At 41.8% G+C, this 22,507-nt stretch overlaps 1 protein-coding gene across 2 annotated transcripts in view; it reads right to left on the bottom strand.

Moving 5' to 3' along the window:
- LOC146390707 (diacylglycerol kinase delta) overlaps positions 1-22,507 on the bottom strand; it is a 92,463-nt gene that overhangs the window by 23,479 nt on the left and 46,477 nt on the right. For both annotated transcript variants that reach the window (XM_084923686.1, XM_084923687.1), the window contains exons 4-13: positions 10,308-10,418; positions 10,118-10,198; positions 9,303-9,407; positions 8,566-8,698; positions 6,554-6,660; positions 6,285-6,410; positions 3,355-3,457; positions 2,931-3,090; positions 2,706-2,814; positions 1,380-1,519 (exon numbers count right to left, since the gene is read on the bottom strand). In XM_084923686.1, coding sequence (XP_084779812.1) covers positions 1,380-1,519; positions 2,706-2,814; positions 2,931-3,090; positions 3,355-3,457; positions 6,285-6,410; positions 6,554-6,660; positions 8,566-8,698; positions 9,303-9,407; positions 10,118-10,198; positions 10,308-10,418 — 1,175 coding nt within the window. The remainder of the gene's footprint in view (positions 1-1,379; positions 1,520-2,705; positions 2,815-2,930; positions 3,091-3,354; positions 3,458-6,284; positions 6,411-6,553; positions 6,661-8,565; positions 8,699-9,302; positions 9,408-10,117; positions 10,199-10,307; positions 10,419-22,507) is intronic.

Raw genomic sequence — 22,507 nt, 5'->3', positions numbered from 1 at the left:
TTTCTGATGTGTACAGTGGTTTAATTAGATAAATAAAAAGAGAACGGTTTCTGTGAGTTAATAAAAAACCTTGTTATTTATAATTACTGTCCAATGACATGCTACAGATCTTTCTGCACTTTTACACATTTATTTCTTACAACTTAAGCTGAAAGAGCCTTGTTGACAGACTTATTTCATTTACTACAGCAGCATTTCTTTAGCATGTAAACAACCAAGACGTACTGTTGGGCACAGCCATTAAAAGTTTTAGGTTTCACTGGTTCGGCCCACTTAAGATCAAAGTAGTTTGTATGTGGCCCACAATGTGAAATGAGTTTAACTTTCCTGGTCTACTTCGTTTACTTCAGTAAAGTTTAATATATTTGCTCTTTATTAAAGTTTATCCATGTCGTGGCCCTTACTCCTATTACAAATATTTTACTTTGTTTGAATCATTCATTATAACTCTTTACTTCCTTATTATTTTGCAGATTTTAAAATCCAAATCCAATTTTTCCTGAGCTTAAACGCCACACTCTGTGCTTGATATTCCAGTTTTCCGATCACGTATTCAGTTTTTTGGTCGTGGCAGCACCTCTGAGCGACAAGTGAGCCTCACAAGGAAGTGCTAAAAACTGCAATTCCACTCGAGGCTGAAAAGTCACAGACTCCCACGTTAAAATGCCCAAATCTGCAGCAGAAATAAACATGTTTACAGACATCATTAAGTAACAGCTGTGCCAGCACAGGCAGCCACTAGCTGTCTGCTGGATGTCACGTTAGATAATTGGAGCCACTGAACCTCTAGGCAGTGTGGTGTTGGACCCTTTTGGAAAACTTTTAATCTAATTATCTGACAAAAATGATGACCTACTCTGTGGTTAATTGTGCTATGAGTCAAAATCTTAAAAATAAGGTGCAAGTAGAAGCGGACATTTAAGAGGTCACTGTTGGATTGTTTAAAATCGCTGAGGCTGAGGAAGGCTGTGTCGGATTCACATGATGGCACACGGGGAGTAAAAAGCTCGCTGCGGCTCATTTTCTGGTTTTAATCGACACCATTTATGGCAAATATGAAAAGGTGGTTTCCAACATTCTGTGAAGCTCGGAGGGCTCTGTATAAATTTGTCCGTGCACTCAGTCCGTTTCATTTTGTGCCCGTCACTGGCTGAACTCTGTGGCATTAAAAGTTATTTTTAATTTTATAAATCTTTCTCAGGAGTGCAGACAGAAATGAATAGCCTGTAGTACTTTCATTTAATTCTTTTTATTACTTTTAGTATCACCTGCTGCTGTCTGCAGCCCTTCAGTGAACCTAATGAAGCGAAATATAAAACTTTTACAGGAACCAACCCAGCTGAAACCAAAGTTTCCACCCTCACTCCCTCTGGTCTTACCGATCCAGCATTTTGGTGGTGGCTCTCTCCAGCTTCTCCAGGATCTGTAGGAGCTGAGCGTCATCATCGCAGAGGCCGCCCCAGCCCAGAACGCGAGCCAGGTCGTTACCTGTGCCCAGAGGCAGCACGCCCAGCTGACACTACAGACACGCGGAGAAACGGGCCTCAGAAAAACTGATGCAAAATACAGAACAATAAAAAGCAAGCAAACTGCAATGGCTTATTTTTGCACTACATCTGTCTTCTGGGACATCCTCACCCTTTCCTGTGCTTAAAAATATACTTATAATAATAATATTTGGCTACATGTCTTGTAGAAAACTGAACCTCGACCAGTCTCTGTTGGTATCCATCATCAAGCTTCTGGCACAATTATTGCTGATTATTTGGTGTTTCGTGCTATTCTGCTTTATCCACTCCAAAACTAGCTTTGATTTGTTTTAGCTTAAACTGCCTAGCTGCTGATCTGACATGACTTTGATGAATTTGGGGGTAGTCCTCTGCCTTCTTTATTACATCCACTTTGTGCAACGTACCAAGAGCACTGATAGTGAAACAGCCCCAGAGCATGATGCTACCATCACCATGCTTGGCACCACCATGGCTGCAGTGCTGCTGTCTCCAGAGGGCACTGGGCATGTGTATATTTGTCTTATATGTGAAAATAATTAAAAATCACCATGACATTCATTCCCAGGATGAGTGGATATAAACTTCTAACCACACCTGTTGGCCTGACAGCAGCAGACAGAAAAGTGATGTTCATTTAGTGCCGGTAATAAACTGTCTGTAGTTAACTTCTCTGAGAGGTTTGTTTCAACTGCAATATTAAATGATCAACAAATCTATAAAAATCATGCTTAGGTTACAAAAATTCTGACTCCTTGATTTGTTCATCTAACATCTTAAAGCTGATGCTGACTTAAGTGGTTAATCTTATTCATTTAGCCTGGAACAAAACTGATTAGACGTGGCACTTTATATAAAATTTGTATTAATTTAACATAAAAGCCATGTTAATCTGCCACAACATCAATTTATGTGAAATTAATTAAATAAAATTAATGAATTAGTTCAGCTAAGGAGGCTGTGTTGCCCTTCTCTCTACCATGAACCACTCCCTCTCCAGTCAGGATCAATATTATATTAGACTTCGATTATAGACTCAAGTATGTAAACTTGGCTTATTGTTGGTGTTTCTTCTGAAAGCACCTTTCGCCAGCATCAAGATTAACACAACAACAGGTATCTCGCTGCTTTCTCCTACCCATCAGCGTTACATCATCGGCAACATCCACTCCTCCTCCTCCACCTCGTTGTTCTCACCTGTTTATGGAGGTTGAGTTTATCCAGCTCTGAGAGCACCCAGCCCACGCTGCCATCTCCTCCGCACACAAGAATACGAAATGTCACAAACTTCTGGAAGAGGCGCAGGCTGAGGAGGAGAGAACGAGAGGCAGGTGTTTACAGAGAGCAGCACTTATTAAATGTTCTACTGGAGAACGACCCGTAGATATTACAAGGACTCAGAAAGAAAAAGCTCTTAAATACCCGAGCTCTGGCCCCCCGTTCATCAAGTCAAAGACCTGCGCTGGGTTCAGAAGCTGCTTGAACTTGCGGAGGAACTTGACCCCCTGGTTGTCCCCGCTTTTAGAGTTGACCAGGACCAAAAGAGGGCTGGAGCAGGACGCTGAGGTGGCCTTCCAGAAGCCTGTAAACGAGCAGAAATGTTTGTATAGCTCACAGCGTGGAGTTCAAATGCCACTGGGACCGTGTTCAAACTGTAAACTGCTGATGATAGATGCACAAATTCCAGGGATAAGGGTTAGTAACTTGGAATTACAAATTGTCAGTGTCAGTAGAAAAAGCCAAGTCGGGCTAAGTCACAATTTCATTACATGACTGAACTTTAAAACCTACTGTAAAAGTAATACTGTGTGTCCATGTGGGTGGGTGGGAGTAAGAGGTGTCTCACCGTCTGAGTCGATGCTGTTAAGTGCAGTTGGAGGGATGATGGACACTCGACACTGGCCCAAGGGACACACCTTCCCCATTTGTTCCTTACAGCTGTTATGGACCTGTGAACGCACACGCGCGCACACGCACACACACAAAGATACAGAGTCAGTGATCTCCAGTAATTCTATATTTCAGTAGAAGCAGAAAGGTCATTACATCCCTCTGAAACCCACCAAAATGCCAGTTCTGTAACCTTTACAAATGCCACTGTGATTCATTTGAGTGTGCGAGCCTGTGTATGCGTGTGTGTCTTTGTATACCAAGGATCAGACTTCGCATTATGTGTGCCCGTTTGGCCTGAACGCTCAAAAAACACAATGCCGCTCTTGCTAAATGGAACAAGAGGATAGAGTAAAGCTACATCTCTCTGTGTGTTTGAATACTTCCACTGGATTTTTCTGTTTGACTACATCAGTGTTTCAAAACCCACTATAGTAGAGCACAAACACAATAAAAGACAGGCTCCTGTGTACTCCTTATTAAGTAAAGAGCGGCTGTTTCAGGCTTTCCAGCGCGATGCTTTGGCTGGTCTTTTGGTGTACACTGGGTGAAATGACACTAATCCATAATGTGAGAGTAAGTGGTTATAGTCCAAACCACATGGGTAAAAATGCACTCAGCAGCCCGATGCTCACTTCAGTAATTTCCCAGTTATCCCAAATGAACTCCCAACTCATCTCATCTACTGACTGAAGGTTGGAGGTTCGATCATTGGGGAGGATACTGAACCCCAAGTTCTCCTTCCAATGTTAGTGCTGTGTAGTGCTTGTACGAATGCATGATTAAGGCACATAAAACGCTTTGAGTGCACTAGTAGAGTAAAAAAGAGCTAAATCAATCAATCTGTTTACAGAGTCTCCTGCCTAATTGTACTGTTGCACTTAAGTAATGGGAACTGTATTTCACGTTAAAAACATGTGGAAGAACTATTTTTTAAAAAAACTATATATATGCACACTCTGGTTTACTCTAGTTAATATTAGAGCTGCAGTTTCATACTTTCTTTGCCACTTGGGGACAGACGGTATGGGCGCAGCTCTCAGGTCAGAAAGCGCCTTAAACCTGTATTTTCTCTGAAGGCCAGCAGATGGAGATAGCTGTGACTGGAAAAGACTTTCTGTCCTACTGAGGTTTCTCATGGGATGTCATACGTGCTTCGCTTAAGAGTTGGACGTGGTACAACACTCAGTTGCTAGGGAAACTGGCTGGCGGTTCATGGATGTTTCTGCGTCTTGCTAGTTGAAATCGGTTGCAAAGAAGGTGTCACACGGTTGTAGTTTTTCATGTTTGCCTGCAAATACTTGCTAACTACTAGTCCACTGGTAGTTAAATTTGAAGAAGTGAAGTGAAGAAGGTTCACTTTCAAAGTAAAAGTTATGCTGGTTGCACATTTCAAAGAAAGCAACTTCGAAGGCAAACGGTCTCCATTTCTGATTTGTGTTGCATATCTTACTGTGTTTGTGTACGAGCCCATCGCTGACTCGTCTGCAGGCCTGTGGGATTTAGCATTTATATTCCCAGCAACTGCCATCAAATTTGATTAGTCTTTCTGTTTGTTCCACTGCTTTCTGTTTTCCTTGTTTGTTTGGACTAGACTCTTGAAAGAAAAACAGCAGCCAAAGGAACTGACGAAAAGAAAAACCAAAACAACCCCAAGGGCAAAGAAACAGAAATCACTTGTGTGGGGACATCGTAGTAGATTGTTCTACTACGATGTCAATATTTCTCACTTCTACAGTTGGGTCTAGTACATCACAGCTACTGCAATAAAAAAATGAAACGTTTCTGGCTGTAAAACCAAAACAATGGGCTGAAAGGCAATAAAATGCTCCACAGATTTCAGGGGCATCTCTCTGTAAAACTTTTACATATTCTTTTATATTAGGCAAGATTATTTTATCAGTTTTATATGTGAAAACATTACAAAATAATGGTTTAAATGAATTTAAAAGCATGAAAAATTAACTAAAACTTCTACGTATTTTATGCAGAATTTGAAGGACTTTAATTTTATGTTAAGATGCACCAAGTGCTGTTGGTCCTTGTGCCACTTTCTTTGCGGGATTATAACCAGCCTGTCAATGCCCTCCTAAATATTATTAATACTCCAGCACACACAAAAAATGATTCTCCACATCGTGCTTGAGGCGGTCGAAGTGTCGGGTCAGTTTCAGCAGCCCTGGAGCTGACAGGAATTTATCAGCCCCTGTTCCATTTCTCATTTTAACTTTCCTTCCTATTCCTCCTCCCCTCGGGGATCTCTGCTGCCAATCTATGTGCCGTCCCATTAGTCTGATGACTCTGCTGAACTTTTCAGACCTTGAGTCTTCGGAGGAGGTGAGAGCGGGAAGTCAATGACAATAAAAAGCTCTTGGTTTTTTTTTTTTTTTTTTAGAGAAGTGGGAGGAGCATCTCATGTGGAGAATCACAATTTCCTGCGCATGAGTCAACATGTCCCAAGGGCAGACAAACAAATAAAGGGATAATTGAATCTTATGAATTTATCTGAATTTGATCTCTCTGTTCTGTATGGAGCCGCTCACACGGTTCCAGATAACGAGACGTGTATCGTGTTTAATGAAAACCCTGCGTTCATATTTAAATGTGACAAATGATGAACTTTTATTTTGCTGACAACATCACTTCCCGAATTACCTCCATGATTGGATGGAGCTGCTTTGAGTCTGTTTGCATCGCACACTTTTCCCAGTGCGCCCACTGCTATGACTCCATTTCCGTGGGCATCGACGCATTCGAATGACAGAAGTTCAAATATGAAAGGCTGGAAATAACTCTCAGCTAAAAGCAATGCCCCAGATAAACACTAATATTGATTCAGCGTGACAGTTTTTGATGGGATAGAGGCTAAACTCAATCCACACTTACGATAGCCTTGCACCAGAGGCAGCGCCAGTCCTGCAGTCGCCTCACGCTGCCACAGTTCTTATCACACACCACACATTTGGCGCTGACGGGCAGATTGCCTTCCAGCCACTGGTGGGGCATGGACACCTGGAGGGAAAATAAATAAACAAAGCATATCAAATGAAGCCCTTCCACTCTAAAGACATCAAACCAAAGGTATGCACATCAGGCAAAATAATTTGCATGAAAACAAAACCAAATGCAACTCGTGAATAAGCTTCGGCTCGTACCCCATCCTCATCCTCAATGATGTCATTTCCTATGGAGGCTAGCGTGGTCCACTTGCAGTTGTTGGTGGAGCGAACAGCACATCTCTTGTGAGCCTTGAACTTACAAACTGCAGAGGATAGATGAACAAACATCATGTCAGACACACTGAAAGTCTCCACTTTTATCCTCTTCTATTTGGGTGAGTGTATGATGTAAGCTTCCTGATGGTCACTGTGTGTGACTGTACTCCTGATAGAGCTGTGTAAAAATATGCGATAACATGATGAGACAGTGTACATATGGACTAGAGAGCAGCTGGAGGGGGTGCTAAAAACTGCAGCTCCTCTAGTCTGAGGCTGCTCTAAACGAGGGCTGGTCCCCGTAGACTCCCATGTTAAGATGCACAACTTTAAAGCAAAGACAAACATGTTTACAACCTGCTGCAAAACTCAGTTTTAGTTAGAAAGCATGTGTAGTATAACGTGGTTTTTGATGCTTAAAGTTATCAATTGGGGCGTGGCCTCTTTGAGCGACAGTCACAGTTAAAGCACTAAAAGCTCGTTACAGTCATCTGCACTCCACTTTTGGTCACTGAAGCTCTAACATTTTATTTCTGTGTTATATGTTATAACAGCTATCTGTGTTATAGCTGACATGCTAAGGCTCTTTGAGGTGGCTGCTGTTGTTGTGAATTTTATATAAATGATATTTAAACTGAGTCCAAATATGGTCACTACAAGTTAAACAAAAAAACTAAGCAGGGATCCACAAGTTCAGAGGTGGTTACTGCTTAATTACTGCTATGTTTTGCCATCATTTAGATACAGTCTATGGTAAATGTACTGCTGGGTTTTTAAAGCATGAGAACAAAATTAATCTGAAGCAGGTACACAAGGACAGTGGGTCGACTAATTAGAGTTAATCAGTTAATTTCTTTGTTTTACTTAACTTCATATTAGGGACCAAATTAAAATACAGTGTTACTTAAATACCTGTAACACTTTCTTTCTTCAAGATATGTTGTGCTGAAATTAAACAAAAGGAGCCCTCAGGTACTAACATGTTCTCTGAGAAGAGAAATTCTCTTTAATGGTAATTGGAAACCTGCAGCCTCAATCACACAGACCTTGAGTCTGGTGATACCCTGGCAACATGCAGTTGCTAGGGAAAAACGTGTTTTTCCTGATCAGTTGGCGGGTTGTTGTTGGCAGTCGCTGGGTACATGGTGCTTTTACTTTGAAGGAGACTGGTCTCCTTTTCTAGTTTCTTGGACTTTGAGGTCTACATACATGGATATTTTGGTAAACCTAGATTTTTGTGTGTTTTGGCCTTTCTTGCACGTGTAAATGCCGTTTTGGCATTTACACATGATAAATGCTGTGATATTGTTTGTTGGATTTTGAGCTGCCGCTTAAGGGTTATATGGCGACCTGCTGCTCTGGCATGATCTTGACAGACTTTGAGGTGGTTTTACGCATTTTAATGTTCACTGAGATATTTTTCAAAATAAGCTCTTAAAATCCTGTACTCTTCAGAAATTGTTCCGTCTTCCTCCCTTCTAAACCCCCAACCGCAGATGGCTGCTCCTCCTGGTTCTGCTCAAGGTTTCTTCCTGTTAAAAGGGAGTTTTTCCTTCCCACTGTCGCAAAGTTCTGGCTTACAGGCTGTCGTTGGATTGTTGAAGTTGTCTCTGAATTACAATTTAATGTGTTGAGTGGATTTAAAGTATGTCTGTAATCTGATTTTTACCCCTGATATGAGAGGTGACGTACTTTATACAACTGTCTCCAGTTGTATCACAAACCTGTTAAGCAACCATTGTCACAGTGCAGGAAAGAGCTTTAAAGCTACTTTATTACTGCATATCAAGCGCAGACAAAGAGAACGCTGGTGATGTAATTTTTCTTGTTAGACCAAAAATGGTAGGATTGTTTCTTAGAAATTAATGCATGAGTGACTCGACGTTCCAGTGACTTCATATGAGTGAGCGCAAGAACACAGATGCAGTGTGTGTGTGTATGTGTCTACGTGCCTTCACAGGACAGGCCGTGGGAGGTGACACCTGGCAGCGCCTCTCTGCAAACGTTGCAGAAGGTCGGTCTGGCGTGCGAGCAGGCGTACCAGTTGTGCATCCCGGAGAAATGCTCCATATTAAACTGACTGGCCTGGGGGGGTGGGAAGGAGAAACATTGAGGTTGAGACGCGTCAGCACTTCTCTACACAAGAGGAAACACAAAAGGACAAAAACGAGAACTTTCCCAGAACTACAATTAAAAAATAACTAGGCTGGGGTAGGAGAACGATGGCTGCACAATTCGTCACCTGCTTAAAATCACATCACATGAATAACTAGAGATGAGAAGGCAAAAATTGAAACCCCAAATTAACTTTTATAATAAAAAGCCTAGGAAGGCCAAAAATCAAAGAGAATATAAGCTCATAAAAAAAAAAAATCAGAGCCTCCACTTTATAACCAATTAAAGAGCAGGCTTGGTTTTATGAGGACATCAATCGGCAGGCAAAGAGCTGAAATGAGAGGCAGATAAAAAGGAGACGAGAAGATGTGAAGGTGGATCATTTATGTGAAAAACAGATGCAAGAAGAACTGAGCTGTGAAAGCCTGGTCTCATCAAAATTAATTACACACTCATGACTAGCTATTATCTAATGATAATCAGTTTGGCCCAGTTTACTCTCATGTCAGCCAGGAGAACGAAGGACGAGGCTGAAACATAACAAGAGCCCAACACAGAGATGAGAAGCACCAACCTCGTAGGTTTCCCACTTTTGGACGGATTTGAGCGCCGTGATCCAGTCCTCCATTTCCTTCCTGCTTTCAGCGCATAACATTAGTTTGCGAAATGGAGTGATCACCTGAGAAAGAAAGAAAGTGGAAAGCTTAGAAGAGAGCAAAAAACTTGACTCCAATCTTTGAATTTCTTGTAGTTGTTGAGCAATATGGCATGACAGGCTAATGGAAGCACCAGCTGTTCTTCAGATATATGTCCCCAAATAAAATCCTGAATTAAACAAACTTATTAGAAGTTATCAATCCTGAAGTTAATTAAGCCTGGTATGAAGACGACTTTTACTTTTAAGACGAATGTTCTCTGTTTCCGGATTGCGTCGCTCTTTTTCAGGTTTCTACTGCTTGGTGGTTAGCTAGCAAGCGTGCGCAAACAAGTTGCCGTCTTCAGTGCAAACTACGGGCAGTCTCTTAAAGACCAAAGCAATCACAAGAAGGTTTCTGTGCAGCTCTGTATACCCCTTAAGTTCAATTCCTACATTTTGCTTTAAACTTTTTTATAAGCCAAAATTAACATTACCTGTTATATTAAAGTGAATAACAAACACACCTTGCTAACCAGACAAGCTAACTTAGCTAACTAAATTAGCTGATTAGCCGTAGTCTTTTACACTCAAAAACAGCCATGTCACCACTAAATAGCTGAGCTGGCATCCATTAAAATGGTCTATTTCTGACCTAGCATTAGTCCATGTAGGCTATTTTGTCATAATTTGCCCTTAGAAAAGTTTTAAAAGGGCCACCTTGTAGTCATTTGTAAGGCCTGTCTTGGTCTTACTGTGAAACTGTTGTTGATGTTCTTGGTGCTGGTCTCAGCCACACTGGCATCTGATAGGTCCACTTCATCAAAAATTAGGGACTAATGGGAGAAAAAAAACCCCATCAGCTTATTTTTTAGCCAGTTACATTTAAATAAAAATGTTACAGTTTAAGAGCTATGGCGGTAAAACGATCAAACAGTTCTGTACCTTGCAGTCTTTGGCATAGTAGAGGGTCCTCCCTCTGAGTTTGAAGTACCTCCTCTTCCACCTCTGGAAGGAGCTTGTTTGCTTTAACAGGATTCCCTCCTTCACACTTTTCTGTAGTGAGAGAACAGAGACAGAGGGGATAGAAGGAGAGGAGGAGTAAGATAAAACAGACGTTAGCGCATCCAGAACCTCTGAATATCAGACGTGACAGCTATTCTTCTCGGAGTTCACACGTAAACAGAAGGAGATCGGTTTGGATAGTGTCACTCGGATGGCTTGCTTTTGTCAAACAAAGACAGATAGAGCTGCACACATGAGCAGAGCGGTGTTGACTGGATCTGTCACGATAAAACAGAAGCATCAGCCCAAAGGCTGCGCTGGGCTTTTTGTGTATTTTCACCCGATATGTGTGTGGATGAGATCAGGGGCCCAAAAACAGCACACTAATCTGTTAAAACAGCAAATGACGACGTTTGATTTGGTTTGCAGTACACTCATGCAGCATTAAAGTCAGGTAGGGAAGCAGCAGGTGGGAGATGCAGTCATCCGTGGCCACGTAGAAATTATTACCATGGTCAGAACGTCAGAAGATCGAAAGATTTCATTTGATACAATCGATCCGCTTGGCTGAAACTCATCACCAATTCTGCCACGGTGGCTGTTATTGTCTTTTTTCCTTATCTCTGCTTAACATGCGCTCGTTCTTTCTTTCCCCCTGTTTGTGACTACATGGTGCAAGAGGGCCGAATCCCCCACGGGTAATCAATTTTAGACAGGACGTCGGGAGGGGGTCGCCATGGAGATCCTCGTTTCTCGTAACAACCGCTGGCACACGCAGATAGGATCTTAAAAACGCGCAGCTCCCTGCATAACTGCACATTCATCACCAAATGTAGCAACAAATCACTAGATCTGCCTCCGTGACAGCCCAGAGGCTTCCACGTAAAGATAATAACCGTGTGCCTGCATGAGTCACCCGCATGTCACGGCAGAAAACAGCTGTATCACACACGTGATAAAACTGGAAAGAATTCGCTTTCAAGGCATCTGTGAAAACTGCTACAAGCTCCTTTTTAATGTTTCTTCATCTTAACACTTTATTCCAAGTGTCGCACATGCCACGTGGACTTCTTAGTCATTTTGGAGGTAAAACTTCACAAAGCTGAAGAGTTATGGTAATGTGAAGTGCACATGGAAAAATCTAGGTGGATTTCATTTTTCTGTCTGTGTTCAGACAGCAATACCTTATAAATGCTTTGTGCTACCCTGACACACCAAATGTCCCCATAAAGCTCAATGTCTCTTCTTTCCGAAACAGTTTGAATTTTGTGTCTAGCACCAGCGGTAACAGAGTAAAGGTCATTTAAAGAGCACTTACAAAATATTTTTGCATTCATGGCATTCCATATACTCCGTTTCTTTGTCTTAATGAATAACTCAAGAACTGTTCAAGCTAACTTTTCAGCCAATAAGCCGAACCAGGAGGACTGCAGGTAATCACATCTTTACAGGTTGTATGACAACAATTCTTACCATCGTTTTCAGCAAATAAGACTTGCATAACAAACCGGTTCTCCAGGAGTTAAATCATGTGTGTAAGTATGTCAACTTCCATCCAAGATCTTTTTCATTGCTTGAGGATACGGTCTGAAGATATTTTTCACTGTGAAATTAATATCAGTTTTCTAGGGGAGGTTTCAGGCGCTTTTCAAAAACACGTGTACGTTACTTTCCTAGTGAAAGTTAACAAACGTCTCAGCTCAGGCATGGTTCGATGGCAGGTGGCTCAGCAGTCACTTGGCAGCGTTTCCATTTCGGAGCGGAAGTCTGCCCTTAAGGGAAATTGCAAACAGGAGTTTTCAAAAGTGAAAGTATTCAAATTTGATAATATCTCGCAGAGCAGGTAGTTGGCTATTTTTATCTTTAGTGGTCTGAGTGCAAACAAAAAGAAAAGGAAGAAGATTAATGCATTACGCTTCTAACATCTCTAGGGTTTGGCTTTTCATTCAGTCCTTATATTTCACCTTGTATCTTACGCCTCAAAATTATTATTATTTTTTGTTTATTTTTACTGATCTAAATGCATTTCTGTCATTCTGTGTTTGTCATGGGTTTAACGCCAACTGGATGCCAGGCTCACAACAGAAAGGACTGCGTCTACTAGAGCAGTGGTCCCCAACCCCCGGGCCACGGACCGGTACTGGTGCGTGAGCCGTTTGGTACTGGGCCGCTAGAGTTGAGGCTTGGGTGTGAAATTTATGGTTTTCAGGGTTTTTATCGTGATTTTTTACATCATTTCTATCATTAAATCGGTTTCCCTGGAGAATTTCCTGTGTATTATAAATAAATCTGTTTTTTTGGTACCGGTACTGGTTTTATGTTGTTGTATTTATCCATGACACCTTAAATGCCGGTCCATGAAAATATTGTCGGACATAAACCGGCCCGTGGCGCAAAAAAGGTTGGGGACCGCTGTATTAGAGGAACTGAGCCAACCTAGATTAGACAGCCATTACTGTCAAATGGGATTATTTGATACAAAGATAGACACTGACATTTATATACTTGCTACTGGTAACATCAGTCTAATTGCCTTTTTCTGCACCACAGAGGCAAACCCAAGATAATAGCATCTGTCCACATTTTATATATTGATACCTACCATTTACTTTAAATATTTTGGTGCATTCAATAGCACATGTATCTACTAGTCCATGATACAGATGATTCTGACAGTTTCAGTCCTCCATAACTTCTGTTACTGCTTATGTTTCTCCCGACCTTCCTCTTTCATCTCATGCGATTTCTGTCTTACTTTCTCCGGCTATTTCTCTTAGCAGTAATGTCCTTGGCTGTGTGAACAGTGGGAGTAATACAAGGCAGAGGCACCGCCGAACCAGTGATAAATCTAATTCATCGCTCCATCACAATCTCATTTCTCTCTTGCAGTGTGTGTGCGTGTGTCTCCGTCTGTCTGTGTCAATGTGCAACCATGAGATATCCCGCCTAGTAATGGCGCATACAGCTGCTTGTGCTCTCAGTGTGCTTGTTTCTTTCTTAGAATAAATGTGCTTTCATACCCTGCAGGAGAGAAAATCTCATATTGTCACCATGTGAGAGAGAAAGACAGAGAGAAAAGGAAGCAGAAAGGAAAGGACGGATGGTGGGAACAATGACAGATAGGCTCACGGTATGGATCATTAACAACAGGAGATGCAGGGGAAAAAAGAAGTATAGCTGCGAGTGCGGTGAAGACTGAGGAAGAGGAACAACACAAAAAGAGAAAGATGCAAAAACTACATCAACCACAGGCTCTAGAGAGTTGACTTGAAAGAAAACCAAAGAGCAGACGGTCCCTTGAGGAAGTAGAAGAAAGAACAAAATGCACCAACAGGAAGGTGTAAAGGTCTCTTTCCACTGACCCACTTGACACTTTAGAGATAACGGTGAGGTGTAACCACCATGTTTCACCAATCAAGCTTATCCGTGGTTGGCACAACAATGCCGTCACAAACCGTCAGTCGAGGAGCTAATCAGAGTGGTTTTGTTTGACGAACGCTAACAGCATTGCAGCCCATGGTATCAGTAAAGGACAACCTGAAAGTCAGACCCAACACAGAGAAACTTGTCAAGCCTAATGGCCCCATCCCCAAACCAGGGCCTAACATTTGGCTAGGTTAGCTTACTATCCTAAGCATCCTAAGCGCATGTAAAATGCAGGTTATATGGAAAACATTGAGAAATTGAGTTGATTTAGAGCTGGCAAAAGCTAACGTGATAAGTGTTTCAGCAAAATCAGATAAAGTAAAGTTCTGTCTTCTCCAGCAGATGTTCAAATGCAAATTCAATTGATTTGCCTACATTTGCCAATTTATTCAGAAGTATGTTTTACATGCTGTAACTACCATTCGTCCCTTCACCCACAGAGATATATTTCAGCCACCCATTTAACAACAATTAAAAAGCAACTTTTGCAAACCTTTTTTATCCACCGAAGGTCATTAAAAAGAAAACCTATGCTCCTCTAGTCTGTCATTTCTTTCCACTTACCTTATAAGCAGATTGCTGCCCCTTTCTGAGCCTACTTCACTCGGAGGTCTCTTCCTGTTAAAAGCGAGTTCTTCCCCTTCACTATCACCAAGTCCCTCCTTCTTTAAAGCGCCTTCAGGCAACTGTTGTTGAATTGAACTCCATCTATCACTATCTGTCACTTGAACTTCCCACTCACTCACTTCTCTTTGAATTTCCGCTGTCCAGCTACAAGACCAAGCAACTAAATTCTTTAACAGTCACACCTATTGCTAGAGTTCGCGATGAGCTTAATTTTGTGTATTTAAAACTGAGCTACGCAAGCATTCCTGGTCTTCTGCTACTTATTAATTGCACTGAGTCATCATTAACCTTTGATCACCGTGCAGAAGGAACTAGTCCCTACATTAAAACAATAAAGAGCCCGACCAATTTATCTTTCCCAGGTAAAGTTTCCTTAGCTTTCCTGACTGAGTCACGCACCTGAGCACAGTGGGTGTCACACATGCCATAAAGCCTCTTCAAGCTAATTCAGTGTACGGACTATATTACACTGCACACAGGAACATATCGGCAGAGCAAACAGCACACGTGTGTTTCACATATAAACAGACATATGTGATATTCAAAGGTCACAGTGTCTCCTCTCTTCTCCAGCTGAGCGATGTTGTCACACAGATCACTCTATTCATTAGAGCAAACTAATCACATCACAACAATCATCCTGGCACACGCACACAGACAAACACTCAGAGGAGGGCAGTGAAGTGGATATGCACACTGAAGCACATTAACACATATACTTACTCATCTGCGAAATGCACACACACACACACCTGGAGCTTTGAAGGGCGCCCACATCCACACAAACATCCGACTGAATCAACCCTGATTTATTTCTCCCTTCATTTAATTCTCTAACAGACCACACACACACACGTCTGTCAGCCTCCGTCCTGCATGAAAGACTGACCTTCAGTGTTCAGTGTAAACACTCAATCAACAAATCACTGAAATTTGGACTTTCTCCCAGACAGCAGAGCGACACGAGTGACTCGACCAGTATTCTGGCGTACACAAAGACTGCTGCACAAAAACTTCCTGCAGTTTTATTTCCACTCGGTGAAATGAGCAATACCTGAGACTGTAGGAGAAGATGGACATGGCCAATCCCAAACCACCCACTTCTCTGTGAACTCCACACAGAAAGGCCAATACCTTAATAAACAGTCACACCTACTGTCTGAGTTAATAGTTAGCTTCATTTCTGCAGCTGCGTGGACATGAAAATGCAACAATATCTGTTTGGTAGTTTGTTCTGGAAACCAGGAGCTGCTAAAGACAAACTTTCACACCTATAAAGTGGACACAAATAGAGACAGAGTGATATTTTGGGGTTTCTTTAAAGTATCAAACACTAAAATCATTGAAGAGAAAAGCTAACTGTCCTAGAGCAGCGGCGTCAAACTCATTTCACATCATGGGCCACTTACAGCCTGCTGTGAAATTGTCCTCTCTGTGACGTCCCTGAGATTTCTCAATATAAGAAAACGAGAAGTGTATTTTCAACAGTATGTTCCAGATTTCATACATGACACAATAAACTTGACTTACAACTTCCAACAAACGCTGCTGTGGTGAAAGAAATCTGTCAGTATGACTGTTTGGGCTGAAATCGTAAGAAATAAATGTGTAAAATTACAGAGTTCTGGCAGCTCGCTGTCCAGACTGTCCTGTAATCATAACACAGGAAGCCTCTGTGATTCAGACTTTCGACAGTAGATTGTAAATAAAACAAAACGTTTATGTCATTTAACTGTTTATCCAGTACTTAGTTACTTTGGTGTGGTATGAAGAAAATGTCAAGAATGATGTCAAGAAAAGTTTGTACTTTTAAACAAGCAGCAAAGAAAATGGAAAGAATCTGACAAACTACAAAAAACACACACACAGACACACACATTCCCACAGTCTAGGACTGGGCTTATCTGGCTGTTGGTTTTTGCCTCTCACACTGACCTCTTCCTCAACCAGCCGGCTCTCCTGCGCCTTCCCAAAGTGAGCCGACTCCAGATGGTCCTCGTGGCTGAGCCACTTGTCGTCATCCTCCTTCCCTCGCCCGAACAACAGGGGCGCAATGCAGCACCCACCGCACCTACACAGCCCCAGCATTTCACTGAAAATCAGTCTTATCCTCAGGACGGTGGTAAGAAACTTTTACTTCCTTTCTGTGTGCTATCTGGATTCCTTCCTTCCCATCGTTTTTCCCTTCTCCTTCTTCTTATATTCGAATGCTTCCTTCTTTTGTCTACATGAAAAGTTTCACACTAGCGGTTCTCTCACACAATGCAATCCTACTTCCTCTCTCGCAAACTTCCCTGTGGCAGGTAACCACTCCCCCCTCAGGTGTGCATGTGTTTGAGCAATTTCCCCCACCCCCGCCTCAGATGTAACTCCTGAGAGGTGAGGTGGAGCGTGCAGGTGTGCGTCTGCGTGTTCATGTAAGGACAGGCCGACTTCCTCCAGGCTAAAAATAGAACCGGAAGAACCTGTCTGGTCGGCAGTGAGAACACACACAGACACACACATGGTAGTTGCTATTCCTGCTGATTTAAGGCATCAAATTCATTTTTACACACACACACGCACATATATCAAGATGGCGGGAAGGTTAATGGCACGCTGCTGTGGTTATAAGAGAGCTGGAAACGTCACTGTGATCACACAAACTCACGAGTTGCCAGCCTGCGTGAGCTGTCCTGACTCTGTGTGTCTGCGTGTGTGTTTTTGTGTGTGTGTGTTGCTCTGCGCTGCCTACGCGCTGTCATCGGACCGCTTTCAGTGTCAGATCAGCGTCTCATCTGCCAAGGCAAATTACAGCAAGCGTCCGCATTTGTGCGAGCGCATATGTAAGAGTGTGTGTGTGTGTGTGTGTGTGTGTTTTCTGCCACTCGGTATATCATTCTGCCTTTAATGAGCAGCAGCATGCTGTTCCCAGCAGACTCACTCAGTGACACCAGCTCCCTCTCCTCCTCTACTCGTCTTCAGCCCCCCCCTCCAGAACATTTTCCCACTGCTGATCTAATTCAGCATCAGGTCAAAGAGCTTCATTAGCGACTTTAAATGATTTTAATGTAACATGTTCTTATGTTTGTTAAAAAAAAGAAATACCAAGGACAGAAAAGAGCTAAAGGGGGGACAGAAAATCCTCTTTTACAGCAGGAAGAAAACAAGTTCCAGTCTTTTCTCCAGTGTCCTACTGCAATAACAGATAAGAGCCCCCAAAATATAATAAGGAGATACAAGACAAAAAAGTACCAAAAGAACCTCCAAGAGCTGTTCACCCATAAAAACCCACGCCATGAAGCTCCCAGCACACAGTTTTTATGCTGATTTTAATGCTAGAAGACTTTACATAGTCTTTGCAAGTTGCTGCAGTTCCTACAAGCTTTTACTTTGCATTAACAGCACTTGCAGCTGATTGAGGAATATCTAGGAGAGAAGAAATTTCACACACTCACTTGTTCCTGCACACTCTACAATCCTGTGATAAAGTGAGATAAATGAGTATTAGTATCAGCATAAACTATCTGTTTAAAGTGTCTCATATTTGATACTTGAGTTTTTGAGACTTCTGCATTGCATATAAAAAAGAGGTTTTGCCTTCCCTTAAACAAAAATCCCCCGTGACTGGAATAAAAATACATACAATTATTTTACTCGAGCATGAAATAATGCGCTTTTGATTATCGCACGTCCAGATACGACAGGAAAACACATCAAATTCCGTTAAGCACAGTAAGACAGCCTCATAGCCTTCATATATATGGACCAATCATGCTTATGAGTGTAGTTAAGGCCTAATTTTGAAGCAGGAGAATCCCTGCAGTTATTTAAATGTTACGCTCATCTACTCATATAGGCCACTCTCTGAGCAACATTAGCAGGAGTCCCATTTGTTTCAGTGAGACTGAACTGAGCTGGTAATGCACGAGTGCCCTCAGGTTGGACGTGGCTCAAATGCCATGTAATCTAACATAAGCAGCACCAGTAAAATCTAGCGGAGGAATTTGAAAAGATCATTGAGAAAAAGGATAAGAAAGACTACATTTTTAGAGTCTTACTGATCATCCAAAGCACTTTAAACCACAAGCCACGTGTAACCACACCTCACACCATGGCTAACACTTCAGCCTTATAAGTCATGGATGGACAGTACAAATCTTGCCCCGTGAAATTCACAGTAATCTGTACGATGATGTTTCTGCTTAAAAGCTGCAAGTGGCAGCTTCGACGTGCGGAAATCGACTGATTTCAGGCATTGAATACACTGATAAACCAACCATGTGGGATCACGGGGCATGCTTGGTGGTGCCTTTAATCTGAAAACTCCCTGTTTGAATGACGTGTTTCCTTAAAGTTGTGTGCACCAGGCTTTCACGTATGTTTTTATCTGGGTGGGATTTATAGCAATGTAACATCACAAAAATTGCTTTGAATTCAAGTTTTGATTTTATTTCCTTCATCATTTACGGATTTTTTCCCTTTTTTTCATCATCCTAGAGCAGAGATGTCAAACTGGTTTGACCTCACGGGCCACACAGAGCCCATTTTACCTTAAGTAGGTGAAGAAAATCCAACTTTCTGACTGTGTAAAACAGTTTAACCATATTACATCCTCGTGACAGCTTCACATAAGATGAAATCAGCACAATTTCAGCAGCATGTCTCAGTTTTCCTACATGATTAAAATAATGCTTCTGTAGTAAATGAAAGAAATCTGTCAGCATGACTAAACTGTAAGAATTATATGTGCAAAGTTAAATTCTTTATCTATTACTTAGTTACTTTGGTGTAGTATGAATGGCCATGGAGGAGATATTTACCAACAGGAAAATCTGTAAAAATACAGTTAAAAATATTAAATCTATGCACGCCTTCACTTTTTTCAAAGCTGTCCAGTGGGCCGTATTGGGAGTCATTGGCAGGCCAAATCTGGTCCCCCGGGCCTTATATTTGACACCCCTGTTCTACAGTATCATTGATCACTCTTTTGTAAATACTGCAATAAATTTGGTGCAGAAGACTTAAAAGAGCTGCTTTCATTAAAAGAACAGATTTTTTAAACAATCCCTGTTCAAGATGCCCAAATGTGAAGATTATTCAGCCGTGGTCTTACTAAACACTGATCAGCAGCTGTTTATTCATGAATAAACAGAAACGCGGGCGCTTGTTTTCCCCACGACTAATTAAAACAGTCGCAGGCTGGCTGCTGCAGACACAGAACCACCTGGCCTTTCAAATATGGCCATGTTTTTGTAATCATGAGGCCACGCCGTCCCCGGGACGGACAACACCGGAATGCCAAATGCAGCTCGGCTCCCGTGTCACTGCCTTTGGACAAGCTGCGGTTATTTTTCTCCTCCAGCAGATGGCAGACTGAGAAAGAGATGAAGGGGGTGGTGGGGGAAACTGCGGGGAAGAAAAGGTGACGGGTGCACGGGGAGAGGAACTGCAAAGGGTTCGGAGTAAGGACCGAATGGAAACATTAAAGATGAGAGAAGGAGAATGGTGCAGTAATCTGCAGCACATTTGGCAGGACTTTAACTCGGAGCAGCCTCCCAGCTGTTTGTGTTGGCTTTTTAACACACACACACACAAACACGCACACACAGGGATTCTCATGTGGACATGCAAATCCCCCTGTGCACCCAACAAACTCATGTTTCTGGCACCACCCAGGTGGAGTGTTGACACACATCCAACACTACACAGACGCACATCATCAGGACTGACACACAAGCAGACATCTATGGAGGACCAAAACTGCCAATGACAGGAACAAGACGTGAAGAAATAAGGAATGACTCGACAGAAAAGCATCAAAACAAGTATTTTTTTAAAAAGTTACTTAAATTCATAGATTTGTTTTAAATTTCTTCTGCATTTGTTTTTTTTAATGAATTACTAAAATAAACATATATGCCATGAAATACATTTAAAATATTATATTTATAATTTGGTTTTTATTTTATTTTATTTATATTACCTTTTTTATATAAATAATTTAAATAACTATAAATAAAAATGAAAAGTAAAAATTAAATTTTAGAATAATAAATAATTAAATAAATGTACTTTTAAGAAATGTAAATTAAAATGTAAATAAATGTAGTTACACTTTATTTTGACATCTATATATTTTATAAGTATTTAAAAGAATAGACACTCACTGGCCAGTTTTTTAAGTACAACTTTTCAACTGGTCATTAACACAAATATCTAATTAGCCATTAACGTCACAGCAGCTCAGTACACTGACGCACGTGGATACAATTAAGACAAACTGAGGGTCAAAACCAGCATCAGAACGACAAAGAAAGGGGATTCACAATAAGTGCCTTTGAATGTGGCATGGTTTTGGTGCCAGACATGCTGGTTTGAGTATTTCAGAAACTGGTGACCTGTTGGGATTTTCCCCACATGACCATATCTATGCTTTACAGAGAATGGTCTGAAAAACAGAAAATGTCCAGTGAGCTAAATGGTGGGTGGGTGAAAATGCCTTGTTGATGTGAGAGATTAGAGAAATCTTATTGCAATGAAGGTATGCAGAAGAGCAGCAGCAGAAGACCACACCCACCCACCATTTACTCCACTCTGTCAAGAACAGCAAATGTTTTCTTCAACAGTTGGATGGTAGGGTCAGAATTTGGTGCAAACAAAATGTAATCATGGATCCAGCCTGCTTGTATCAACTGTTAATGATATAAGACACATTTTCTTGGCATATGGATGTGCAGCCAATAAATCTGCAGCAATGCAGTGTGATGCTTTCACCTCAACATGGGACAAAACCTCTGAGGAATGTTTCCAGCAACTTGTTGAATCTATGCCACAAAGAATGGAGTTCAACATGTAACCAGCAGATTGTACCTAATAAAGTGGCTAGTGAGTGGAATTTCAGGTATTAAATCGCGTATTTATTTCTACATTTATTTTTTTGGCATTTACAGACTTCCGTAGACAACCTGGATCACCCCAATGCTGTAAAGCCCCACCCAGCCGGCACTCAGAGGTCACTAAAACAAATGCAGCGTATCATTAGCACATAACAGCTGACCCGGGTCTGTTGTTGTTAATTATACTTATTTTCTCTCTCCCTCTCTCACCGTCTTTATTTTCTATTGTTTTTGCTTTGTGACATTTGAAGTTGGTGATGCAAAGGCATGCGGGGTTGCCACGGCAACAGTTCGACTTTCAAATCAACCTTGAGCGTTGGAAATTTAAGGACCAGCGCGCAAACAGACAAAAAAAAAGAGAAAAAAACCAGAACTTGCGCTCCTTTTCACCTGGACGTTTTCTCTTCAGTTAATCAAACAGGAAGTAAACCAGGCTTCCTATGGGTGTGTGTGTGATGTTTGTGTGCGTAAGGTTGCGTTACCTCACCGTCCTTAATAACTTTCATTATTTAAGCAATTTTATTAAACGGTGCAAAGAAACGCGGTTAAACAGATCATTTGAAATAGAACAGCTTGCATCATCTGTTATACATAAAAAACATCTGACCACACACACACACACAGAGGGAGAGTCAGAACAAGGCGTGGGAGGACTTTGCACCATGGCGACCACATCCTGTCTCATGTACCTCTGTGTGTTTATTAATAGACACAAACACGCCAGTGATATGTGCAGAAAGCAGCCAGAGAGAAACTCTCGTACACTCTGTCGTACTTTAGATGGACAGATGGAGACAGCCAGACACAACACACACACACACACACACACACACACACACACACACACACACACACACACACACACACACACACACTTTCCAACCCTCTGACACACACACATGCACACATTTCTTCAGGTTTAGCCCAGTTTTCACATTTTTATGTTAATGTGCCTTTGAAAGATCATCCAGTTTTTGGCTTCTGCCCGTGAGGTTTGTGCACTGAAGGACACATAATCTGCTGCTGGTGATGGTGACAGGAGGAGGAAGAGACGGGGGGGGGTTTCCCAGGAGCATATGGACCAAATCTGGCCCTGATGCTGTATAATCCTCGCATACATACACACACATAAACACACATAAGCGAACAGATAGGTCTCTCAGCCAGAAATAGACACACAGTGACAGAGAGGTGGAAAAAAGGTGCAAG

Source organism: Perissodus microlepis, chromosome 3 (assembly GCF_051167445.1).
Source record: "Perissodus microlepis isolate ML-2025 ecotype Zambia chromosome 3, ASM5116744v1, whole genome shotgun sequence".
Taxonomy (NCBI): Eukaryota; Metazoa; Chordata; class Actinopteri; order Cichliformes; family Cichlidae; genus Perissodus; species Perissodus microlepis.
This window is presented reverse-complemented; position numbering and strand designations above follow the sequence as displayed.